The 27,012-nt window shown below is 42.7% G+C and overlaps 1 protein-coding gene across 1 annotated transcript in view; it reads right to left on the bottom strand.

The window, feature by feature from the left end:
• UBR4 (ubiquitin protein ligase E3 component n-recognin 4) overlaps positions 1-27,012 on the bottom strand; it is a 142,734-nt gene that overhangs the window by 40,553 nt on the left and 75,169 nt on the right. Inside the window, exons 66-85 of the mRNA XM_031961544.1 lie at positions 26,411-26,620; positions 24,912-25,061; positions 22,917-23,144; positions 21,842-21,920; positions 21,274-21,537; positions 20,023-20,191; positions 17,563-17,707; positions 15,994-16,079; positions 15,106-15,193; positions 14,431-14,624; positions 12,657-12,896; positions 11,981-12,119; positions 8,156-8,281; positions 7,901-8,029; positions 5,420-5,459; positions 4,618-4,677; positions 3,786-3,901; positions 3,068-3,152; positions 2,804-2,931; positions 215-344 (exon numbers count right to left, since the gene is read on the bottom strand). Of these exons, the coding sequence (XP_031817404.1) occupies positions 215-344; positions 2,804-2,931; positions 3,068-3,152; positions 3,786-3,901; positions 4,618-4,677; positions 5,420-5,459; positions 7,901-8,029; positions 8,156-8,281; positions 11,981-12,119; positions 12,657-12,896; positions 14,431-14,624; positions 15,106-15,193; positions 15,994-16,079; positions 17,563-17,707; positions 20,023-20,191; positions 21,274-21,537; positions 21,842-21,920; positions 22,917-23,144; positions 24,912-25,061; positions 26,411-26,620 (2,806 nt within the window). The remainder of the gene's footprint in view (positions 1-214; positions 345-2,803; positions 2,932-3,067; positions 3,153-3,785; positions 3,902-4,617; positions 4,678-5,419; positions 5,460-7,900; positions 8,030-8,155; positions 8,282-11,980; positions 12,120-12,656; positions 12,897-14,430; positions 14,625-15,105; positions 15,194-15,993; positions 16,080-17,562; positions 17,708-20,022; positions 20,192-21,273; positions 21,538-21,841; positions 21,921-22,916; positions 23,145-24,911; positions 25,062-26,410; positions 26,621-27,012) is intronic.

Raw genomic sequence — 27,012 nt, 5'->3', positions numbered from 1 at the left:
AAAATTATATTAAATTTACATGGAAGGAATAAAACCGCTCTATTTGTATCCCTTTCTTTCTGTGTCTTTCTGTTTCTCTTCTAATTTTTCAATTCAATTAATTCTATTTCTTCTAATTCAATTTCGATTTATTCTAGTTCAATTGCCCTCCCCCCAATTTCCAAGAATTTTTTTCTCCCTCCCACTACCAAACTTCATAAAGAGAAAGGCGCACCTCTAGTGGGAAGGCATTTCTTCCAGGCCTCATAGGATGCTTTTGGGTCTCGCTTGAGCCACAGCTGAGCCTGGGCATGAATCTCATTGCAGTATGGCTTAACTGTGGTGAGAGCTTCAACAGGAACGTCCTAGGGGAAAGGGAGATAAGACGAGAGCTTTCCAACAAACCTGAAACGCCAAAGCAAGAAGGGCCCAAGCAGCCATACTTGGGTTGGCCAATTCTCCTGAGGATCCTATTTAGCAGCAACAGCTCCAAAATTAATTGAGGGTTCCTGACTCACCACTGTGTATTCTAAGAGGCTGTTTACACTTACTAGAATAACTGCAACTGGTTCTTAAGAGGAAACTGTGGAACTCAGGCATTGCTGTAGCACTTTCCAGTATTGATCATAAACTTCCCTTTGATTTTACATTTTAGGAAATTTTACTTTTCTTCTTGAAGCTCACTGTCCCCTACTTTTCTGACTCTGAATACATATTTCCTCACAGCACAAGTCTTCGACTTGATATTGGATCCACACAGGGAGTGAACTATTACCCCTAGCATTGTTTCTTAAGTCTCCTGAAGCTTAGAGATGTTACCTACAAAGGCCTAAGATGGCTACCCTTAATTCTGACCCACCTACTCCTTCTCTTTATTTCTAGACCTTAACTTTGTCTGGAAGAGAGTGTCCAAGCCTTCATGTCATTTAAACAAACTCTACTAGAGAATTAGACTCCTCTCAGGAGGTCTTCAAGCAAAGTCAGTTAGTGAGTTGTCAACAAGCATTTATTAAGCATCTACCATGTGCCAGGTACTATGCTAAGGAGCTCCCAGGTTAATGGGGAGAAAACACGCAAACAATTACATATTATACAAAATAAAGACAGGAATAGTAGCCAGCATTTTAACAGTGCTTTAAGATCTGTGGAATACTTTACAATTATTATTTCACAATAATCCTGGGAGATAGGTGCTACAGTAACACTCATTTTACAAAAGAAGAAACTGAGGCAGGCAAGGGAGTCTTCCCGAGTATCAACCCAGTGCTCTTCCCATGGCACCACCTTGCTACCTTACTGAGTATTCTCAGAGGAAAGGTACTAATTAGCACTGAGAGTGAGAAGGATTTCTTGCACAAGATGAGATTCTGGCAGAGGAGGAAAAGCATTCTAAGTAGGGGGTAAGGAAAACATCGCTAGGTGGCAAAAAGGCCAGTGTCAAGGCGGTAGCACAGTGGACAGATAGCTGGGCCTGCCCCAAGTCAAATCTAGCCTCAGGCACTTACTGGCTGTGGCACCTCTGTCTGCCTCAGTTTTCTCAAACTGTAATATGGGGCTGTTAAGAGCATCCACCTCCCCAAGGTTGTCGTGAGGATTAAACGAGATGGTACCTGTAAAGCACTTAGTATATATACCAGTGCCTGGTATATAGGAGACACTGTCAATGCTTATTCCTTCCCTTTCTCCCCACCAAGGAGTACCCGGAGGGAAAAAAAGCATCAAGACGGTAAAGGTTAGAAGAGGGCAAGCAGAAAGGGTTCTTAATGCCATATATTTGTTGCTGGAGGCAACAGGGAATCACTGGAGTTTATCAGACTAGGATGGAGCAGGCCGCTACAAGTCTAGCCAGGCGGTGCTGAGGCAGGGGCACAGAAGAGAAGGGGGCCCATTTGGGAAGATGGTGTTGCCCTCTCCAGTGAGAGGCAGCTCAAAATACACAACTGGAGGTCAGCAGAGCCTGGGGGGCAGGGCAGGCAGAAGTGAACCTGGCAGTGCTGAGGCAGGGCAGGCAGAAGCTTTCTGCCTGCCCTGCTCCATACTTCTCAAGAGCATGTTTTTGGCCTGGGAGGTATTTTCTAAGCCCTCTGAGATTCTATAAGCAAAGTACCCAACTTGCCAGTCCTGTAATGGTTTTAAGCCTCTCCCTTCCAACTCTCAGAATCCTAATGCCCATCTTGTGTACAGTGGCCCTGAGAATACCCAGAACTACCCTAGTCCCCTCCTAAATAGACGGCCCCAAGCCCTGGGAGGTCCGGGTCTCTCCAGATTTAATGACACGATCCTCTAAGGAGGCTTTGTAAGGCATTTCTTACAGATGCTCCATTGATCTGCACCATAGCTAATCTGAGGGTGTCGCAGTTACAGAAAGCTTCTGAACCTTTTTGATATTTTTATTTTTTGGCAGAGCAATTGAGGTTAAGTGACTTGCTCAGGGTGATGCTGCTAGTAAGTGTTGTGTGTCTAGGGACAGATTTGAACTCAGGTCCTCTCCACTCTAGGGCTGACTCCATCCACTGCACCACCAAGCTGCCCCTAAACTTTCTAATGAACTTCAAAGAATTCCCCCAGATGAGCTCTAGTTGGTCAAGTCTGGGTCTCGGAAAGCCCCCAAAGGCAAACAACCTAAGGTGAAAGTTTGTGCAGGAGGCTCACGGAGGCTCTGGAGCTCAGCCCATCCTGGGGCTAAAGCTGAAACCTTCTCTTCCCCTACGGGGGACTCAGCAAGAGAGCAAGAAGTCACAGGTCTGGTCCAGGACCAGGAGCGGTGTTTGGCCTCTTGGCTTGTTTGGGTGGGCTAGGCATTCACCAAGAGTCAGCAAATTACCTTGTTTTTCTTGCTGGTTGGAGCAGGAGGCTTGATCAGCTTCTGCAGGATCCGGAGGCACATGAGGGTGATGTTCTCCACGACGACAGGTGTTTTGATGTTTACGGCCATGAGGAAAAGACTGAGAGCTGGCATGGAGGAGGAAGAGGTCTAGTCACTCCCACTGCCCTGGGAATGTCCCAAATCCTAGTTTCTCCAGAATCTCTGCCCTGCAAACCCTGCTCCTAAAGTGCCTGTTCCCAACCCCCAACTTTCTAAACTCACCACAGCGTAAGCGAAGTTCCCAGCAGCTGTCCTCCTTTGAGATGGAGTCAGTCAATAAAAGCATTTCATATTGAAGGCTGCTGGCCTGCAAGTTCAAGGGGAGAGAGAGGTCCAGAAGGGCCAGGAGTCTGCCGGTGACCTTTCATGTCTGACAGGTGTCACTGAGATACGGCTGCAGGTATCTCAAGGGCCGGTGGGTGGTTTAATTCTACTAACTCAAAACCTCTGTGGCTGGGTTGGGGTGGGTTATCCCAGAGGAATAATTGAGTTATAACAGGTAAGACCACTTACTTACAAGGGGCTCTCCTCTTCACAGCCCTGGCAGAGAAAGGTAAGGAGCTAGCCTACATACATTATGCAAGTGGAGAAATGTCACTGTCAGGTTTGAATTTAAGTATCCTGTCCCAAATCCACATTCGTTCTTTACTTGATGTTTTCTCCCACAGAAGAGATACCAAGAGCAACATCAGAGAGGTGGAGCAAACACCTGCACGCCCTCTGGCCAGCATGCAGCTGGGTCACTGACCAGTACCTTAAAGCTGGCCTAAGCATGGGAATCCCAAGTGTGGAAATTAGCTGGAGCAAAAGGGCTCCTTTTCCTCCTCAAAAACCATGATAAAACCATGGGAAGATGGGGGGAAGAAGAATAGAGCTTCAAAGCAGGCAAGATGGCACCTGCAATGACAGAGGAACAATGAAGAGAGGCTAGTTTCCTCACCAAATCAGGATTGGCCCAATGGCCTTTCAGAGCTGCTGAGACCTTGCCAATGATCAGGTCATTCATCTGCTGAGTTGCTTCTGGATTATCCCTAACAAAAGCAAGAAACAAGTATTAGACTTACTACTGGCTATGATTAGGGGCAGCCCAGGTACCCTGAGCTTAACTTCCCTAACTAGAGAGGTTTTAGTCTCCCACCTGAGAGAAGAGCTGGAGGCCTCCCCAAACTTTGGTAACTGAAGCAACAAGATGCGCAAAGAAAGAACCCATCCTGGCACCTTTCCGGGACACTGCCCCCCAGTTACACCAGGCAAAGTGGTCGTACTTTTCATAATACACACATGTCCTCCCTTCACCTTGCCTCTACCTTTTTGATGCACATCTTGAAAGTATTTTCCAGTATTTCCTCTTCAAATCTCTCCTCGAGAATCATCCCAATAATTCCACCCAACAAATGATCAACTAGCCACTGGATGTTGTTTGCCCTTCCTTTTCAAGAGGGCCAATGACCTCATGAGTGATACCTTGACTTGCAGCAACACATTGGATTTAAGTAAGCAGAGTTGCACAAAGTCAACAGCCTCACTCTCTCTTCCCACGTTGTGGAGGGTCAGTGGCAGGACAAAAGTAAGAGGATGGCCCAAGATGTAGGGAATGACCTTAGCGTCTTTATGTCTGACCAAATTCTAAGTGCTCCATCACACCTGCTTCTGCCTCCTTCGTGGTCAGTAGAAGGAACTATTTTCATCTGCCCGTTAAACTAGGAAACTTTTCACATGCTTAGGACAAACACCCCTCTAACTCATTAACAGATTTGAGACCTGTCAGTTACCCTCAACCTGATCTAGCCCTTCTCCTGAGATGCTCTTGCCAGAGTGTGGCCGGGGGCATACTACAGGTGAGAGATGGGTAATGGGCGGACACCAATGGTGGCTGAGCCACCTGACAGAGGTACTAGTCTTCCTGAACACCCTGGGTCATCCTGCCTACTAGGCCCAAGGCACTAGACTAGACACCGGGAATACCTAGGTCTGCCAAACGTCTGCTCAAAGCTGGCAAACCCCAAAGGGCAATTAACTATTCTTTCCCAAGTACTTGATCCACATGTTAATCTCCATCATAAATCTATCTCCCGTCAATTTAACTTAAAGGCCATTTCTCCACAGAGCCTTTCCCGATTCCTGGTGTCCCCTTCCTTTGTCCCAAGCTCAGAAAGTGCTTTTGTCTTACATTTTCCTACAGCCTTCCTCCCACAAGAGGACATACAATTTTCTAATCTATGAGCTCCATGGCAGCAGGGACTATATGCAATGCAAATTTTAACTCCAGACCCAAATGGCACTCTCATTAAAACTTCATACCCTCAAACCACTGGCTCTCACCAAAAACAACACAAGAGAAAACAAGTGGTTCCTGGTAGGAGGGCACATAGCTTTGGGGACTTCCTCCCATGGGCCCCCGGCAATTATTCAAACCCGATAAGGCCCGGGAGGGAAATGCCTGGTTATGAAACTCTCCAATTGATCAGTCTCATGACCACCCCATACATTTTGGAGGAAGGGTCCCCTAGGACACAACTGACTGGCTGGCAGTAAACGGGCTCACCGTTCGGGAGGTTTAGCCCCTCCCTCTTCAATCATATTCTAGGAGCTCCTTCCGAGAAGCAAAGACTTTCTGGAGCCAAGAGAAAAGGAAAGAACAGAGAAGTCAATCACTGTAACAGCAGAGAAAAGAAACAAGATCTGAGCTGAAAGGTCACCTCAATACCGCCTCAGCCCTCGCAGATTGGCTGAGATGACAGGAAAAGATAATGACATGTTGGAGAGAATGTGGGAAAACTGGGACACTGCTGCATTGTTGATGGAATTGTGAATACATCCAGCCAATTCTGGAGAGAAATCTGGAACTATGCCCAAAGGGCATGTGCATATCCTTTGACTTAGTAATGACAATCCTGGGTCTGCTTCCCAAGGAAATCATAAAGAAGGGAAAAAAGGACCCTCATGTTCAAAAAAGTTTGTAGCCGCTCTTTTCATGATGACAAAGAATTGGAAAATGGGAACAGATGCCCATCAACTGGGGAATGGCTGAATAAGTTATGGTATGTGAAGGTAATAGAATATTATTGTTCTATAAAAAATGGTGAACAAGCTGATTTTAGAAAGGCCTGGAAAGATTAGCATGAATTGATGCTGAGCAAAACAAACAGAACCTGGAATACATTGTACACAGGAACAGCAAGAATGTGCGATGATCAACCATGAGAGACAACCCCAATAGACTTTGGACAGAAAATGCAACCTACAACCAGAAAAAGAACAAGGAGGCTGGAATGTAAATCAGCATATGCTATGTTCATTTCTTTTTTCTGGTTTTTTAATCTCTTTTGCTGTGATTTTTCTCTCTCCACGTGATTCATAAAGCAATATTGGGGAGGGGAGGGCAAGAGAGAAGGAAGGAAGGAAAGCGGGAAGGAGGGAAGAAAAGAAGGGAAGAAGGGAGAGAGGAAAGAAGTTCAAAATCTAAACTGAGAAACCTTTCTCCAGGCAGGCCTCCTCTTTCACAGGCTTCAGTCCTTGGCTTGGAGCACTGTAAGATGCTACAAAAACTTGGCTGCTGTTTGTGATAGTTCAAAAAACTGTCTAGTTTTGGGGGGAGGGGAGATGAGACATCCTTAGTGTGACGGGCTCTCTCTACTCTAGGCGTAACTCCCCTCTCCCCCCCCCCAGTAACCAGTTCCTGAGAAAGGTTGTAAATAAACTTTTTTCCTTGAAGGGATTAGCTAACTTTTCAAAAAATTCTCCATCTCTTTCCAGTCTCTCTCCAGTGGTGGGATGCTATTTATTATAATTCCATACTGATGCTGGGAGTGGTCTCTTAATTCTGCCTCCTTGGTGAGCCTTCTCCTGTAGCTGGGTAGGATTGTCCTAGGCTATCTCAAGGCCCGGTCAGGGTGTGCAGGGCAAACAGCAGCAGTTAGAAAAAGCCCCACGGTGAGGGAGGGGGGCACAGGAGGCCAGCATTTTGAGCGACAAGCTGTCTGCCCCAAGCCCAGCCCCTCCTGTGCAGCAGCACTTCCCTTTTCTGGAATTTCTTATTCCCCGAGTCTTTGATACTAGAGGCTTCCCAGCTGGCCTCACTAACTGGCACCGTGCTGCCCGTGGCATCAGAGGTGGAAAACCAATAGGACATGCTTGGCTAGAGGCCCCTCCCCTCCCCATAAAACATCTGGCCCTTGTCCATGTTGGGAACCAGCCAAGTTCTATGGGATGGAACCCAGGAATGCTCACACCAAAGTGGGAAAGGAGGAAAGACTGCATGACACAAGACACAAACAATGTAGATCAATGGCAGGACTTGAATCCAGGCAGTGCGGGATCCCAGCCCATCTCTTTATCCAGTAGTCTATGCTCCCTCTCTGTTGATCTGGATCATTTAAAATTCATTCACGTTTTCTAAATGATCGGTTTTGCCGGCACCAATCCATTTTGCAAATAGAAAACATTAGGTGCCAGGACAAAAGCAGATACGTCAAAGGTGTAGTGTATGGGCTGCTAGTCTCACTCGATGCCCCTCCTTGTGAATGTCTGCACAGTAAGTAAACTCTACAAGACTCCACTCAAATACTATTATTATGCATGAACTACACAGCTGCTCCGTCATCCAGCTTCAAGTGGGCACTGACACGCCAAGAGCTCTGGACTCAAACATCTCTGGGACCCCTGTTGCACTTGATTTCTAAGCATGATCAACTAGAGCTGGAAGGAACCTTGCCTGCATGTGGCTCCCTTCTCTCTCTCACTTTTAATATAAAACAATAGATGCCCAAGGAGGCGAGAGCTATTGGGGACAGGTCAGGATCAGCCTTGAAAGTCCCTGAAGCCCCCTGAAAACTCACCATTCAGGATATAACTTCAGCCCTTTGCCTCCAAACACATGTCCTGCCACTCTTCCCCATCCCAGAAACTCAGGGATAAAGGTCATCTTCCAGGACAGCAAGTACCCAGGAATTAATCCTTTTAGCTGGTTTGGTCTAATATTTGGGTTCATGAGTAAAGACTCCTGGAATAGTTAAATATCATCAATGTTACCAAGTCCCCCAAAAGTTTTTATACCTGTATGATCTTGGAGAGTTCGTCAAAAGAATTCTTACAGTCTCCGCAGTATTCTTGAGCCAACTGGAGGATATAGCGATTTACACTGGCTGACGTGGAGCTGATCCCCCCAGCACTACTTGAATCATCCTAGAACCCAGAAAAGGAGGTTAGTAGCATTCTCCCCCAAAGGAATGTCCACATCTGAGGCTCTTAATATGAGTCAACTCTCTCACGTTCCCTCCCTATAACGTCCCTAACTTAGCTGGGCATTACCTGGGGCTTTTCAGGCGCTGCCTCATTCACTTTGCAAAGTAGATTTTCTAGCTGTGGCCTGTGTCCCATTAGCTGGTGATATACTCGATCAGCTTTATCCAGGAGGGTGTTGATGTTGGTCACAGCCTAGGAACCAGAGGAGGCAAAGACTGAGTTAGACTAATTTAACTTTTCCACACAAGCTCTCCAGTAACGAGTGGAACCCTATTACATCCTAAATCCGCCTACTTTCAGAAAACACTGATTGGGTGGAAGCTTTTCTTTACATCAAGTTTAATTCTGCCTTTTCAGTAATCACTACCTAATGCCCCAAAGCTCTGACCCTTAGGCCTAGGAAGAACAAATCTCTTTTCCATAGAACAGTTTTTCCAACACACTTATAGACAGCTATTATTTCCCCTCTAAAATTTTTCTTCTACAGACTAAATACCATCATTTCCTCAACTAAGCCAAAGCACTATGCCATCCTGGGCATCAGCCTCTGGACACTCTTCAGGTTACTGGCATCCTTCCTAAAATATAGTGCCCAGAAATCTCAGTAAATCTAGTCTGACCAGTCAGAGCATATATAATGGGGCCACTTCCCTTGGCTGTACACTCCTTATCTGAATGAAACCTGCAATTGTATTTGCTTTCCTGGTTTCCACAGCCATGGCAGTCAGAAAAGGTTTTTAGGCCATTAAGCCACTCATATCTTATTTAAAACTTTACATTTATCTCTATATAAATTCCACCTTACTTAAGTTAGCTCGATGTTCTAAGTATGACAAGATTTAGAACCTTGAATTCTTATTTTGTTTTAATAATGTTAGCTCTCCTCTCAGCTCTGTGTTATCTATAAATCTGAGAAACATCCCTTAAAAGTTTTCCTCCAGAGCCACTGATAAAAATGTTCAATAGACTAGAACCAAGCACGATCTAAGGACATCCAGGGGAATTTTCCACACAAGAATGCCTCAAACCATGAACAAATTAAGGATTGGATATCCAAGAAGTTCTGAATTCACCAAAAAGCACTATCCCTTCCATCTTTTCCATTAAAATAACATGAGAAAATTTATCAGATGCTTCAGTAAAGTCCAGTTAAGCTATATGTACAATATTTTCCAAGTTTATTAGTAAAGCAATCCTGCCAATCAACCAATAAACATTAAATACCAACTATGCCAGATCCTGTGTTATGTGCTAAGGCTACAGAAAAAGGCGAAAGAAAATCCTTCATCTCAAGGAGCTCACAATCTAATGGGAGACACAAGAAGCAAATAAACATATATAATGAGTAAAGGAAAAACAGGGTATAATTAACAGAAGGAAGACACTAGTATTAGGAGGGTTGGAAAATCCCTGTAGAACATGAGATTTTTAGCTGGCATTTAGAAGGAAGCCAGGAGATGAGAGATGAGGAGGGGAGAGCATTCCAGGATTGAGGGACAGTCAGAGGAAATGGCCAGTCAAAAGAGATGATCTTGTTCATGGAACAACAAGGTAGACAGAAAAGAAACAAAGGTACTTCGTATCTTCAGAATTGCATTCTTAAGTACTTTTCATCCATCTTGGACTGACTTATTCCTATCAATTTTAGGCCATAATGAAAGGCTTGTGCTTTATTCTTAACCCTCTGAAATTTGCTCTTTCACCATGTCAGATTACCTAAATTCCCTTTTCTTCTCTAATCCAAATTCTAAAATAGAGTGGTAATTTTCTCCCAAGATTCCCATCATTATATACAATAGCATTCATTTCTTTGCCAAGAATTAGATCCAAGACAGGATTTCCATTTGTTGGTTCCTCCATTTTTCTCAGGGCCTTGCCTTCTAAATCACTTTTTCTGTCACCACCCAACTTAAGCACCACCAGGCCTTTTCAACTACCACGAATTGAATCCCTTATGTGTTTTTCCCCCATTTAAAAATGTGATTCTTTTGAGAGCAAGATTGTATCCCCAGCACTTGTGTTGGCACATAGCAAATACTTAACACATGTTTTTTTTCTATTACATCATTAAAGTCAAGAAATTTTTACCTGCTCTATTTTTGAAAGAGAACGTCCCAATAGATGTTTGGATAACTGAAGTTACAAAAATGTCTAGCCTTTAAGTCAGACTTATAAAATGTTTTGAGTTTGTTTTTTTAAAACTCTTTCATTTTCCTTCTGCCCATCCAGTTTATAGTATCTTCCAATGATAATACTGCTTATGTTGATCGTTACTCAAATGTTCTCTACCAGACCTCCTCTCTCTGGGTCTTGCCTCTCTTCATATAATTATTCTTCCATTATATAGAAGGTTACAGTCACCCTCTTTTACCGTACCTTAGTGCTTTCAAACAAGGAATAGATCTCCTTCCATCACCTCCCTTCAGTTATGGTCTTATCGCACCAAGGACTGGTGATATTTCTGAGGCCAAATTTGCCTCTCTGCATTAGTATGTCTTAACTTCATCTTTGTTGCCACCTACAGTTTTTGCACTCATTTATAGACTTGAGGTCATGGATTTGATTACTGATTACATACATGATTTTCCCCCATGAATTTCTTCCATCTATCTACTATTATCTATCTCATATCATAGCTATTCTCTGTGGTACTGAAGCTGGTAGAGGTACCTGGACAATATTCTCCTGTCCCTTCCTTTTCACTTAAGAATCCTTTTGATTCAACAGGATGATTTCAGAAAGGCCTGGAGAGACTTACACGAACTGATGCTAAGTGAAATGAGCAGGACCAGGAGATCATTATATACTTCAACAACAATACTAGATGATGACCAGTTCTGATGGATCAGGCCATCCTCAGCAACGAGATCAACCAAATCATTTCTAAAGGAGCAGTAATGAACTGAACTAGCTATACCCAGAAAAAGAACTCTGGGAGATGACTAAAACCATTACATTGAATTCCCAATCCCTATATTTATGCACACCTGCATCTTTGATTTCCTTCACAAGCTAATTGTACAATAATTCAGAGTCTGATTCTTTTTGTACAGCAAAATAATGTTTTGGTCATGTATACTTATTGTGTATCTAAGTTATATTTTGGTGTGTTTAACATCTGCTGGTCATCCTGCCATTTGGGGGGGGGGGGGGGGGTAAGAGGTGGAGAATTGGAACAAGAGGTTTGGCAGTTGTTGGTGCTGTGAAGTTGCCCATGTATGTATCCTGTGGATGGAAGGCTATTAAAAAAAAAAAAAAAAAAAAAAAAGAATCCTTTTGATTAGATACGTAAGGCTCCAGGGAAATATAGTCTTACCAATATTAATCAAGTGCACTTTATATTTGGCCAAGAGCCTGTCATTCCTATATTATAATTTGTGATCCAAAAATTACAGAACAGTAAACTCCATTTTCAGATACCATATTCTTAGCTGTATCTTTATTTCCCTGAAATATCACCTCCAAATTATTCTAGTGAGTTTCTCTATCCTCTGCTCTCTTATTCTGATTTCCTTCTGACCTTAGGTTAAAACAATTGGCAAAATCCAATCACACTTTCTTTATAATTACACCAAGTTGGGAAGGCCAAGAGTTTCATGCTTCCCATACAGTCGAAGTGTTCCTCCTGACATAAGAGTTTTGGCACTTTTAAACCTCAGGTTGTTCTCTATGTGAGATGTACCTCTTGTGTTACTGAAAACCAGTCTTACAAAATTCTAATCAAACTAAGAGTCATTTTTCTGACTTGTTTTGTTTAGTCATTAAATTTAAAATCTTGATAAGTCTTTTCCCCTTTTACCCTCTCACAAAGCTAATTATCCTTTACCCCAACAGCTACACCTAAAATAAGAAGAGATGCCATTTCTGCTCTCAACCTGGGACTATCCTCACCTTCTTTCGATCTTCTTCATTCTCAATGGGATCCACAGCACAGCAGGGCTTGGCGTAAAGCATGAAGTCAAAGCGAGCATATTTACAGAAGCCACAAGCATTGCATAAGAAGGGATCCTTCTCATCATAGTTGATGGACCTAGGAAGCCAAGATAGTCGGATCAAAGGGACAGCAGAGGTTTAAGGGATGCTTTCAAGGTCAGAGATCATGTCAGATTTACTTCCCAAAACTCAATATCCATTACAATGAGTTATCATTGGCTAGAAGGTAAAGATAACTCCAGCAATAAAGAAGATCCATGACATACTCTTGAATTTGACTGAGATGCAGCAAATCAGAGGTATCAATCACATCAGCTGCATTTGTTGCCTAAACCAGACTAAAATGTAATTAGGACATATTTAACAAATGAGATGAACAATGAATCTTAGGTAATGTTAACATGAGCTTTTCTAAAATCAATATGCAGCTGCAGGGATGCTTATGTGCCTTTGGTGGCCCTCATTTCTAACTGAGTCTGACACCACTGAGATGCAGCACCATTTCAGTCTTCTACTGTGCCCACTGAAGTCCCCATAACCCCAGTAACTGACAACATGAAATCTGAAAGCAGGTCTTATGGGAAAAGTTCAAATCCATGGACCCCTCCACCCCACCCCCCGGTCGCTCCCTCACCTGCATTTATGACACTGGTAGACATTCTCCCCACAGTTGCCACAGACCCCTGGATTAGCAGGAACAGAAGCACTACACCGAGGGCACTGCAGAGTCTCTGTAGAAGCCTGGTAGTTTTCATAGAAGTCTGCAAACTCAATCATCAGGTTAGAGGCCACGATGGGAAGGGGCAGGTCAATCTTCACCTCGGTCTGCCCTGGGGTCAACTGTACCTTCTTGGCTTTGTGCCAACGAGCTGGCCTAGGGAACAGAAGCTCCTGGTTAAAGGGCTCCAGCCTCCTAGCACCTCTAATGCTAGCAAAAAACAAAGAAAAGAACCTCACAAGCCCTTAAGTAATTATTCCAAGGTAAGCCTTTAAGGGGGAAGATGAAAAGACATTTGATTCACTCATTTTATTAACAGCTTTACCCTAGAGAAAAAGATCAAGAGAGAGATAGTCAAGGGGTGTGTGTGTGTGTGTGCATAACAGACTGTAGTTATTTACAACACTATTTCCAAGAAAACCAATAGGAATGTGACACTTGACCACTTACAGATATAAAGTCATTCAATATCTCAAAGTAAGTGATGCTGAAATGGAAAACTTCCATTTATATCTAATACAATGATTGGGACCGAATGACCCTCTGAAGTTCCATAATAATAAGATGCTAATTTCTATCCAAACCGACTTTATTTCTCTCCCCATTAGGACACTCACTCTGGAGGGTCACAACTACATTACTTGAGGGAAGCAAATAAACATGCCTTAAAATCTAGGCCAAGTGTCAAGAATAGGAGCAAAAATAAACAGCTCCATCACCATCCCCACAGGTTCACCCCATTCCCCACAAGATTAGAAAGTTACACCAGATATCTTGAACAAAAAAAAAAAGAAAACAGCGAATTTCTACCCTTAGGCCACCTGTGCTGCCTTTTGGAATTAGAACTCAACCGAAACTTGGTCAGTCTGGTCCCCAGAAATAACCTTCAGGGGTGACGGGGTCTACCCTTCTTCTGTCCTTCCCTTCTGCCATCATTCTCAGCAGCTTCTCATGTAGAGCAGCAGCACATCTTTACAAAGTCAACACTTTCTACATAGGCTTGGGGAGGAATAAGGAATTCTGTTTTGAGGCTTTTCAAGTTAGTTCAATCTCATCATTAACACTGTGGAACCTTCCTGGGCTCTGAGCCTAAGCCTTAAGGCTGACCCTTCCCAAAATAGGATCCTGGAACTGCCGCCTCCCCTTGCAGCTCTTTTGCGCCTCCTAATTTATCCTGTAAATCTAAACTCAAATTAAAGGAGTGCCCAAGACTGTGTTACATAATATGAGATAAAACAGGAAATGTCTAGTCAGAAATTGAGGAGCTATGTCAAGCAAATTCTGGAAAAGACCTGTGGATGTACCAAAAACCTACAATGTTGAAATGAGAGGTGAATGGCCCATGAAATCAACAAACTGGTTGCTCCTCTCACCAGCCTTTTCTATTCTATTCCAAACCAAATCGGGCATTCATATTTTATCAATAAAAGATTAAAAAGCCAAGAGGAAACAAGGAGAGGAATCATCTTCCAAGGGATAGGAATTGGTAAAAGGCTGGCCTTTGACAAACGACAATGGGAGGCTGTCTCTTTCAAGATCTGAGCATGCTCTCTCTGAGCACTCATGCCCTGACCAAAACAGGCAGAAAGAGGAGAGGGTACATTCCCTGTGATCAAGCCAACACCTTTATTTGGGTCTCTCAAAAACCTACCACATCTCCCAGTCCCTTCCCAAACTGGAAACCACCTACTTGTTTTTTAGCTCCACAATGGCCTGCACGGTCCGGTTGTTGTAGTACAGATTAATGGTGCGCACCATCTTGGTGCGCTTCAGGTCCCCGATCTTCACCGTCACTTTGCTGATGGTATGGCTACCAATGAGCTTCACTACCTGCTGAGTGGTGGTGTAGCGGGTGTCCACTTTGATGGAGGAAAGCTTGATATACTAAAAAAATGTGAGACCATCAGGAGGATAAGAGGTCAGCCAGTGTGCTTCTAAGGCTATTCCCAAACGGCCCACAAATATGTTCTACTTGAGATTACAAATTCACTAAGTTGTTGTGAAGTCGTGAAACAAACCCTAGACTTGCAGAAGACCTGGTTTTCAATCTAGGCTCTCACTGACCGTGTGTAAACTTGGGCAAATAATTTCACACCAATATCCATTTCTTTAATTTGCAAATGGGGATATCTGCATCACCTACCCATAAAGCTATTGTAAAGGAAATGTTTTAGAAATTATAAGGTTTGCAGTTATAGTTATGGACAGTTATGAACAAGAATCATGTCGAGTCTGTGTTTTATAATCTGAGTGTCTGCTCCTTGCAATTTCTTATCAGAACTGTAACAATAACCTACTCTACAGTTATCACTTTCAAAAAACACAACAAACATCATAGGATCCTCTACAAGAGCCCATCACTTACACAGAATGGCACCTCCGGGTTGTTACACACCAAGCATGGATCACTCTCTAGGTAATAACCATCAAACTCCACCAAACCAGACAGAGTGCTAGAAAAGAAACCAGGCCAGAGGTGAGGAAATCTTTAATCAGCAGCCCTGTTCAGAGTCTCGTGTTACTTAGGACATACAGAAAAATGAGAAGTTGCTTCTCCGACCAGTCTGGAAGTCACAGGAAGGAACTTCCAGACTAATTCAGAAGATAGTGCCTTTTCAAAGAAAAGCAGCACTGTTCTAGGTTGTATTTCCTAATTGCTTTCCTTACTTTCCTTTATCCAAGCACAATGAATTCATGCTATTTTATACAGAATCTAATTCTATGGTGATGATGTAGTAACTCTCATTAAGTTCAAAACTATTTCTTTATTCATGATGATCCAAGCCCATTCCTAAATTCTGAGGTTTTTCCAGTTATATCCCATTTCACAAATGATCTGTTGGTAAATCAAACTCACACCCTTCCTTGAAGAAATGTCTAGCCCTGAAATTTCAAAAGATAATTCTAGATATAACTTTCCTTAAGAATCTTCCAGGTTTAATAAAGAAAATGACAGAGCCCTATTCAAAGGCCAAATGATAATCATAATACGCCTCTCCTCACTGTTATTAGCATATGTGTGTGTGTATACATATATGTACATACATACACATACACACGCAAAAAAATATCTCTCATCTCATTTGATTTTCAGTTTGTCTGAAATCTCCCTACAATTAATAAGGGCCTATAATCTTTTATCTAAGCTCTGTTCACCAACTATTTCCCTCCTAATATCTAATATAAACTCAAATACATTTTCAGATAAACTGGTACTTTAGCCCCCAAGAGGGAAGAAAAAAGACAAACTTACTTGTAGATGTTGGAGTTGGGATGATTGGTAAGGATATGGTTTTGGGTTCGGAGAATCTCTACAGCCTTCTGCGAATATTCTTTCAACTAAAACACAAGTTAAGAAATCATCCTACCCATCAATTGGAGAATGGTTGGGTAAATTGTGGTATATGAATGTTATGGAATATTATTGTTCTGCAAAATAATGTTTTGGTCATGTATACTTATTATGTATCTAATTTATATTTTAATGTATTTAACATCTACTGGTCATCCTGCCATCTAGGGGAGGGGGTGGGGGGTAAGAGGTGAAAAATTGGAACAAGAGGTTTGGCAATTGTTAACGCTATAAAGTTATCCATGCATATAACCTGTAAATAAAAGGCTATTAAATAAAAATAAAAAAAAAAAAAAAAAAAAAAAGGAATATTATTGTTCTGTAAGAAATGACCAGCAAGATGAATACAGAGAAGCTTGGAGAGAATTACATGAACTGATGCTAAGTGAAATGAGCAGAACCAAGAGATCATTATATACGTCAACAACGATACTGTATGAAGATGTACTCTGATGGAAGTGGATTTCTTTGACAAAGAGACCTAATTCAGTTTCAATTGATCAATTATAGACCAAGGCAGCTACACGCAAAGAAAAAACACTGGGAAATGAATGTAAACTGTTTGCATTTTTGTTTTTCTTCCCGGGTTATTTCTACCTTCTGAATCCAATTCTCCCTGTGCAACAAGAAAACTGTTTGGATCTGCACGCATACATTGTATCTAAGATATACTAGGACATATTCAACATATATAGGACTGCTTGCCATCTAGGGGAGGGGGTGGAGGGTGGGAGGGAAAAATCGGAACAGAAGTGAGTGCAAGGGAATGTTGTAAAAAAATTACCCTGGCATGGATTCTGTCAATAAAAAGTTACTATAATTAAAAAAAAAAAAAATCATCCTAGTATACAAACCAAAAATCTATATGGAAGAAAACTATCTTTCGTTTTTCCCACTCAGAGTTGGCCTTGTTGTCCTAAGGTTATCTCAGGCCTGGTGCCAGGGGAGCAGGGCTAATCCCTACTTATTTCACTTGCTACATATAATTCCTTATGGTCTTAATAACAATTTTGATCTAAATTACCTAAGCATTCTAGAATCTGCTCTGGGAAGTATCTCTGGTTCCTGCAGAAAAACTGAGCATAGTAAATTCTAACTATCTAACCAGTAGGGGAACATTTCTAAATGCATAAATATACATTTTTTTGAAAACAGATAAGAAAATGGTTCTACTTGTTCTAAGCCAACTAACAATATAATTTATCTGCCACTGCTTTTAATACACCTATACTTGGAAAGTCTCACATTGTGTCTGCTTGTCATATACAGCCTCTACGTTAAAAAATTCTGGGAGCATTTAATAGTAAAGATAAAAACAACTAAATGTGTTAAAGTGAATCTTCAATATGGGCTTCCCCTCTAGGACCTGAATATATTGTCCTTAGCAAAGGAGCAAAATATCACACTGCCTGGATCAAAGAAAACTGAGGGAGTATTTTGTCTTCCTGAAATCAAAAGTCATAATATTACCTTTTTCTCAGTCTGTGGAGTTTTCAATGAAAAATATCCAAGCAGATCTACAAATTGGGCAGCCTTGCGGCCATAGGCTGGGAGTTCAGGCCAGATGGACCACATCAGATCCAATAGGAGCTCCTGTTGTGATTTGTTGGAATTTCTGTGGACAAATAACAACATAGGTTACTGAGTTAAAGGAAGCTATAGGCATTACCTCCCTGTGAGGTTCAAAAACAAGAAATTCCACTTACTTTTATTAAATGCCTATCAGACAAAATGCTAGATAGAGGGGATACAAGACACACAAAAACCAGACTAATAAATTAGTATAGTGTCATGGGGGAAAAGATATACAGACACAGAACCTTAGGAGAAGAGACTACTTTAAACTGTGATCATGGAAGACAGGACATATGGCTAGACCTTGAAGTAGCATGATATGAGGTAATGTGTTAGACCTGGAATCAGATAACTAGATTCAAATCATGCTTTGTAAATAAGCAAATCACTTAATTTCTCATAGCCTCAGTTTCTTTAGCTATAATATCAGGGAAATAACAGCACCTATCTCAGAGTTGTTAAGATGCTCAAATGAGACAAGTATCAACTGAGAGAACACAATATATATTGCAAACCTTCAACTGTCACCTACATCAGTTTTAAATAACTGCAATAAAATATAGAAGTATTTGAACAAATAGAGCTAAGGAGAAAGAAGGTTCCACATGTGGAGAACCAGCCTGTATGGAGGCAAGAGAGGATGGGATGGATAAGAAGTACTGCAGCCTAGCTTTAAAAAAAAAAAAAAAAAGCAAGGCTTTTCAGTTCCTGCTTTGCTTCCATTTCATTTACCAAGGAGAAGTCTCTTTAGACTTGTAAAGATGGAATGAAAATGGATAACAAAAAATTGAGACCCAAGGAAAGAAAATATATGAATGCCCTCAAAGGATCCTGGCCAACATGCCCCAGAACCAAACGAATCACATCTCAGAATTTAAAGAAGTTCCAGATGTGGTTGTTGAACTCTTTTCATCTTTGAAAAATTGTGCAGAGGAACTCTATTGACTAAAGAAAAACAAATATGCTGACTTTAAAAAAAAAAAAAAAAAAAGAGGGGGGGGGGGAGGCTTCAAATGAATAAGGAGTATGACTAGAATTCCTTAAAAGATTTTCAAATATCCCTTAGATATAGTGTATTTAATCACCAGTAAGAAAGTGATCACTGAAACAGTGTGGAATCATTAAGAACAGATCAGAATAGACTAATCACACTTTTTTATTGCATGAACTAGTAAATCAGAGGGATCCTGGAGACTAAGTATACCTGGGTTTCAGCAAAGCATTTCATTAGTTTCTCAGGACAGCATAGGAAAAAGGAGAGATATGGACTTTATGATAGGTTACTTAGATTATTGACGAGTAATTAATGGAACATATTCATTTTGAAAAGAGGTCTCCCTCTGAACCTGTTTCAGCTAGGTGCTTGTCTCTATTATGTTCATCATTTTTTTATCAAGATGGCATACTTGGCAAATATTTACACATCCCCAAATGGGAGATATTAGCCAAAATACTGTCATCTCAAAAGGCTGATATTTAATAATATGCAATGGAATGGTAATAAATACAAAGACCCATGCCTGAGTTCAGAAAACCAACTACAGAAGTAATAGATGGAAGAGATGTGGCCAGATGTTTTTTTGGAAAAACACCTGGGGGATGGTTTAGTCTGATTCAGCAGATGATGGAGCAACCAAAAAAGCCAATGTGATCTTAAGTTGAAGATCAGCGGTACAGAATCCAGAATGAAGGGCGATGTAAATGTTCCTATATTCTGCCTTGGTCAGAATGCATTTGGAATACCGTATTTTATTCTGAATACATTTGGAATACCGTATTTTATTCTGAATACATTTCAGGAAGAATGCTATTAACAAACTGACATCTAGAAGAGGACCACCAAGATGGTGCATGACAGCCATTCATAAACAATTGAAGGGCTGGTTTTCAGGCTAGAAAAGAGATTAATACATGCTTATTCAATCCCTTCGTTTTACTGATAAGGAAACTAAGGCTAGGCAGAAGTGATTTGCCCAACTTTCCCCAGGTAGTAATTAAATGGCAGGTTTGACACCTAAATTCAAACCTTCTGACTCATTCTACTATATCCAATTAGTATGATTTTGCTTGGCTTCAGAAAAGAGAAGGACAATCAAGATACACAAGTAAAAAAGAGGCTGGTTGGGGTCCCACAGAGGAACAACCTTCTTGACAATCAGCGCTGCCCAAGTCTGTTCCATTTCACCAGAAGTCTTCAGGCAGAGGCTCAATGACCACTAGCTGAATATACTATAGAAAAGACTCCTGATCTTTTCAGGATAATGGATCTATCCAGTTCTGAGCCACAATCCTTCTCAGACAGTCCAGCCAAATAGCCCTGAGCTCATAAAAACAAAGCCCTGACCCGGGGCCTACCTGTAAATGTGCAGTGCCAGGCAGTGGGCTTGCCAGCGCACAGAGGAGGAGTTAGACTCTAGCAGGAAGCAGCGAAGGAACTGTATCAAGGTCTCCTTGTCAGCAAATTTGTTCAATTGGTTCACCAAGGCTGTGCACAACTGGTCTTCTTGACTGCCTGAGCACTCACCTGCAAAGTGAGGCAAAAACAAGAAAGGTTAGGGACCTTCTTGCAGCTTGAGATTTCAATTTTGTTAAAGCCCAGATAAGATTAACCAAGCAATTTAAAATCTGCCTTAAAAAAGAGCTTATTTGCCAAAGAGTGGGGCTAGCATGAAGTAATATAACAGTATGCCAAAGAAGCATCCCCACCTTGTTCTGTGATGACATTAATGAAAGAGTTCTTCCCACATTTGGAGTTTAGGTTGTGATAGCAGCAGGGCAGATGGATGTGAAAAGTCAGACATTTGAACAAGTACCTAAATAGTTGCATCATAGACTTTAGAGCTGAAAGGAACCTTTAGAGTAGATAGAGACCTTAGTCCAACCTCCTCATATGATGATTTAAGAAACGAAGGTCCAGGGACACAAAGGGGCTTGCTCAAGGTTGTCCCAGAAATTAGGATCAGAGCTAAGATCTGAACTCTCCTGATGCCAGATAGAATTAAAAAAAAAAAAAAAAAAAAAAAAAAAAGATGACCATGTTCATAGTGAGGGGCCTTCATGAGGCAGTTTCCTCAGGACATACGCCATTTGTTCTGGTCCTCGTTAGCAGCAGCCCCACCAAGGCACAAAGCCATGGAACCGTGAAGGTGGAAAGGGTGGTAGAAATTAGCAGGTACAAAGCCTCCTGGACTCAAGGACCACAAGGCAAGGAAGCTACCCAAGGTTACATGAGGAGTTAGTGAAAGCGAAGTTTCCTGATCTCTGAGCCCAGGGCTCTTGCCCAATCATACCAAATTGACCAGAGGGTAATACCTCCAACAGCCTCATGAGTCTCCAGGAGTCCCTGGAAGGCAACTCAAAATCATGCTTTGAGTCTTGCTGATGTGGGAGAACTGGGGCATAGGAAGCGATACAATTTAATAAACAGCTTCTGAATTTGAGAAATAATGAGATACTAAGAACCTCAATCTGATGCCAAAAAGCACTGAAGTACCCAGGGCATGATCAACCAGAACTCAAAATCCACAGAGTAGACAGAGGCCAAGACACTGAAGACAAACACATGAACAAAGGAAGCTTCTCAACTACATGGAGGGTGACTCTTACCCTCCTTCTCTTTCTCCTTTTCTTCCTTCTTGCTCTTTTTGGTGGAAGACTTGCTCTGGGTTGTAGTTTGCCCAGAACCAGAGGCCACGGGCGCTGAGGAAGAGGAGGAGGAGGAAGAGCCAGAGGCGGCACTTGAGGATCCGGACGAAGCAGCCACTGTGAGCACTTTGCTGCCGCACAAAGCACAGGAGAGCAGCTGCAACAGCACTGGGGATACTCCCTCATCTACTAGGAAACTAACTTGGAGAAGGAAATACAGGACCGCTGAAAAAGAGATGATGAGAGATCAATAAAACTAAGCCTACCTCAGATCTATCCAGCCTGAGACTGCAAAAGTGGTAGCAATTAGAATGACTTCTTCATTAGCCAAGATTGACCTCAATGTTTAATTTAACCAACATTCATTTCCTGCTTTCCTTAATTATATACTGTTACAAGGAATTCATTTTCACTGAAAAAAGGTGTTGAGGAATGTAATGTGATATGGACCAAAATTTTCTGTAGCTTTTGGAGATGATGATGATGATGATGATGATGATGGCTATCCAGGAAAAGTAGGGCTACTTACAGTCATCTTTAATACAGAATTTCTGCCAGTTGATTGTACGCTGGGTGGCAATCTCTGCACAGGCTTTGAGATGCTCCATCTGAAAGAAGAACCAATGCCTATAGATAAGTCAGCTAAGTGAACAGCTCACAACACAAGCAAGCAAGGTCATCGTCCTAAGTGCAAAGATCCTAGTCCTACCAAATGGGGATCGTGTCTTGTGTAGGGAATAATGCCTAAAGTGTCTGACTGCTGGAGCTCATCACACCGGGATGTGATCTTTCTCATTCTCCAAGCTATACAAGGACCCTCAGTTTTCAGAGAACTATCCCTTTTCTCACCAAGGAAGCAGCTAGGCCAGGTTACCTCTTGAGGTACAGGGAGAGAGAAAAACTCTCCACAACAATATATTGTTTATCTTTGTCTTGGGGCCAAGCAGCTCAGAGAATCCTCTGGGAATCACTAAAGAGACTTTCTTTCCAGCTATTCATGTGAGATATACTCAATTCCATTTCTCTAAATCCAAACAATTTCTTTGGTCATTAACTTATGTGCATCCCATTTTAACTTTCCTTAAATAAAGAATTGGGGACATCCAGTTCCCACAGATGGGAGACTAACGTTTGCACTACAGATTAGACAATGGAATTTCTCAAGTTACCAAAACTCCAAATATAATTATCCAATATATGGCAAAAACTCCTTCCAGAATGTGAACTCATTGGCTTAGATCACAGCTTGGTAAAGTGGTGGCCTTGCCATCAGGAGAACACAGTTCCAATACTGACTCTGACCCCTCCTGAATATGACTATAGGCAGGTTCCTTTATCCCTTGAGTTTTGTAATCTCTAAGATGAAGAAGTATTGGTGTTCCTTCCCTTGAGCTGCAAGCCTTCAAGTGCTATGAAGATGCACTTTACATGGCAGTTTGGGTGAGTGTTATTCAGAAGGCAGAATCTGAGGACTAACTCCTATCTTAGCCAGCCTTAGTCATGTGATGCTCCCCATGCTTAATCACCTGTCTCCAGTCCAGTCCCTGGGAGGCTGTGCCCCACTGCACCCCATCTCCCACCCCCATGACAGCCGCCCTGTGTACCAGGCTGATGAGTGTGTCATATTGCAGGGCTGAGCCAGAGCTGGCTGTGACCACACTCGCCCGAAGGAAGATTCCCTGCTCCTCCAAGAGCTTTTTGATCCCGCGCACATGGGAATCCAGGGTATGCAAGTCCCGAAGCTGGCGGTACTTCTCCTTTGAGCCACAGATGAATAGCAAAAGTTTGCGAACTTGGCGACGTACAAATGGTGTCTGCTGGATCATCAGGTACTTGAGAAAACAATAAACAAACAGGAACATTCTGAGGCTGAATCCATAGTACCTGGGGCACTTACAACCAGAAATTGTATTCTCCTGTCCACTAGCTTTTTGTAGGCTCTCATTCATATAGCCCTGGCCAATTAATAGGTCCTCCCACCTCTACCCATTTCTTCACTAATCCATTATGATCACAAGTCTCTTCTACTCAAAAACCTGTTGTGTTTTACTAAAGTTAGCACTGTTCAAACTTCTTTATTTGGGATAAATTCACTACCTTTTTAGTTTTTTCTCCTATTATTCCTCCTTGTGTATTCTCTAGCTATGACTTCAGCCAAAATGAATAACCCACTGCCTAAAAACACACAATGCCTGTACATTTTCCATGCTTTCTCCCCCCACCCCCTCCCCCACATACTTCCCCTTGTGTGGATTGGCCTGGGCAAAATAATACCCAATGTTTTGACTATGAACTCCTATAGACAGGTTAGCATGGTGACTAGAAAGCTAGTTCACAAGACCTGAATTCAAGAGACCTGAATTCAAGAAGCACCTGACTTGACCTCTCTTTATTCCAAGCAACTCTTCTCCAGAAAGAAAGTACCAATTGGCACAGGTAGGAGTTTTCTCACATGGAAGTTCCATGGATCAATAAAATCAAAGATCCCATCCCTATTCCACTCAACTCAACTCAACATCCTATTTAAAACCAAATCCTAGTACTATCTCTTCCAGAGAGTCTTCTCCATCCATCTCCCCATCCCCAAAGGGAGTCATTTTCTTTTTCACACTCCCTCAGTACAGTTAATTACATTTTAACACAACTATCTCCCGACACTGTGTTTATAGTTGTCAGTGTTCGTATCATTCCCCATCAAGAAATGAACTTCTAGATGGTACGAATTGTGAGAAATCTAAACTATATCTCTCCCAGGGCTGAGCCCATAACAGGTACATGTTGATTTCTTTTTTTTAACCATCTCACAAAATATATATTCTAGAAACTTGCAAGATCCTGGTTCTACTCTTTATTAAGTCCACCTCAATAGTAGAAGACTGAGACACAGTATAGAAGAAGAAAAAAAACAAAACAAAAACAAAAAAAAAAACCAGGTGAATGAAAAAGTAATCACAGTATCCTTCCTGCTCCATGATGAGCTAAGGGACTTAAAAGCTAGGGTCAACCTCTACACACTCAAAAGAAAGTCGGAAGGGATATACCAGGATCTCTTCCCTAGCAAAAAAACAAAAAAAGCCAATGAGGTTATGAAAGCATGGATATTAAACAGAACACAGGCACTAGAAGTCAAGTAGCAAGTCTTCTTTCCTCTTGTTAATTTAAGGCTATCACAGTTAAACTGGAGAAAGTTGATGTGGAAGGGGCTAGGAATAAAAGAAGATAGCTTCTGCTAAACAGTAGCCTTGAACAAACCTTCACCATCTAAAAGACCAGAGACTTGGAGACTCCTTTATTCTAGTGAGGGGGTGGCAAGTTCTGCCACATCCCTGAATGAACCAAACAGATGGCACCTCCTCCAGGAACCCCTTCTTCACAGCCCTACAGAAGTGACTATCTGCCCTCAAATTTCTTCTGGAGCTCTGCCCCCTTTCCCCCCATCATACTGCATCACACTCAACTACGGTTGCCCTGTGCCTTCTCTCTGCTCATTAACCTACACGTTTTCCCATGTACCTCCTCCTCACCCCACCTGCCACAGAACAGAGAGGCACTAATAAGTCCTCCTTGCACAGGACCGGTCCTTCCAAAGCAGAACTCACCTCCGACAGGAAGTAAAACCACGAATGGTCAAACACCGGCGGTGGGATGCGAGAGTTGGTGTCCGCAATCTTCTTGATTTGGTATGGCAGCCGGAGCACCATCTCGGTCAACAGCTGGGTATAAGCCTCAAACACATCCGCGGCATGGCCCTGGGCAGACAGTGTGGGTGAGAGTGAGTGAAGAAGCATTCAGGAGTGCTTCCTGCCCGCACACATTTACAAAGGAGAAGGCTCGGCCGGGTCACAGCACTCATCTACCCTAGGGCGGCATGCTCTAAAACCAGCTTCAGGAAAAGGAGCCTTCTAAAGGGCAGAAGAGTTCATTAGCTCAGCTCTCATAGCCAGGGGAAGGAAGCAGGGTCCTCTGGCTTAGAGGCATCCCATTTCATACCGCTGCTTATGACACAGGGCACCATGTACATTTACAGACACCCAAATCCAAAGTTGGCAAAGAGACAGTGGATACCAAGTTAAACAAAGGACCATCTCCCTGGATGCAGCTTCTCCATACCCTGCACTTCTACCCTTCCCATGCCAGCAAAAGCACCCTTAGACTTAACACACCTCGGGGAATCACAATCAAACTAAGTGCCCGTGATCACCACCCTCATATACAAGACTCCTGAGGTAATGAAAAAACCTGAGGTAATGAAAAAACCCGAGGCTGCCCCAGAGAGGAACACAGCCCAATGGACAGGAGCCCAAAGGAACTCGAATGAAAAGACTCAAGTTCAAATCCAGCCTCAGCATGACTCTGGATAAATCACTTCATCTGGTACCTCAAGTTTTCTCATCCGTAAAATGGGGATGAGAATGGCACTGACCTCACAAGGTTGTTGGTAAGATCTGTAAAGCTTTGTAAACCTTAAAGCAGTCCATAAATACTAGCTAATTGTTGTTGCTGTTCTCTGGTTAGTTAGTTGAGCAGAGAGAGTTTGGGACACACAGGCTGTTCTTGAGGGCTGTCTAGAAGGAAGCTGAGGACATTACATTCCTGCACATGTATTTCACTTAAGTTATTCACAAGAGGCCAAACAATAAAGCTCAATGCTAGTATAACTACTCTGGCTCCTATCATTGGGATTCAAAAGGGCTTGTGGAAGCCCAAGAATCAAAACTGAAACATTATCTTTGTGCTATAAAGGGCTTTTCATCCTAAAGTTTTAAGCAACCTTACAAAGAATACTGGATTTGGAGTCAGAAGACTTGTGTTAAGATCCCAGCTCTGCTGCAACTATCTGTGGACCTTCCCTCTCTTTGGGCCTCTTTCCTCATCTGTCAAATGAGAGAAGTATATAAAGTAATCTTTTGCAGGCACCTTTCCCTCTAAAACCCTAAGAACATTCTTTGTGTGACCATGACCAAGAAGAAATGCTCTTCTTTTTACAGCTGAAGACCCCCTGGTCTACAGTGGAGGAAGGATCTGCTCTAGGCCACTCAGGCCTGTTCCCTCTGGAATCCCCCGTGCACAGAGGAGAGAAGATATGGGGAATCTTTACCTTCACATACTGTCGGAGGAAGAAAGGGCTCATGTCAGGGGGGGAAGAGGTGGTGTGGGGTTTCAGCAGTTGGCTGGTGGCCACAGGCTCCTCGTCACTCTGCTGGCTCTTCCAGTAATCCAACAGAGACTTGAGCACATGCAGGCAGTAGTCCACAGCCCCAGAGCTCAGCAGCGCAGCTGCAGTGGCGCTGGAGATGAGGGAGGACGACTGAAGGGAAAGCAGAGAAGGGTTACACATTCCCTGGGAGGCTACCTGTGAAGCAAGGAGGGGACAGCTGTAGAGTTCGGGGCCAGCATCTGTGGAGCGACAAGTCAAGAGGGGATGGCAGCTTCCAAAGCAGCACAAACGTTTTTCACAACTCTTTTGACTAACCACGGCGTGAAAAGAAACAAAGAAACATCCTTTCTTTGAGTCTAATCTTTCTTACACAGATGTGCCCTGAGCCAGGGGGCTAGAGACCACACAGTCAGTACTCTTGTTCCACTGAGGTAGGAGCCTTCCTCTTCTTCCCAGGGAACTAGGGGGCAAGACACCTTTCCAGAGAAGAGCGAGTGTGCCCCAGTCTAGGCACTGCCCAACAGCCCCCCCCCCCTTTTCCC

Source organism: Sarcophilus harrisii, chromosome 3 (assembly GCF_902635505.1).
Source record: "Sarcophilus harrisii chromosome 3, mSarHar1.11, whole genome shotgun sequence".
Classification (NCBI taxonomy): domain Eukaryota; kingdom Metazoa; phylum Chordata; class Mammalia; order Dasyuromorphia; family Dasyuridae; genus Sarcophilus; species Sarcophilus harrisii.
This window is presented reverse-complemented; position numbering and strand designations above follow the sequence as displayed.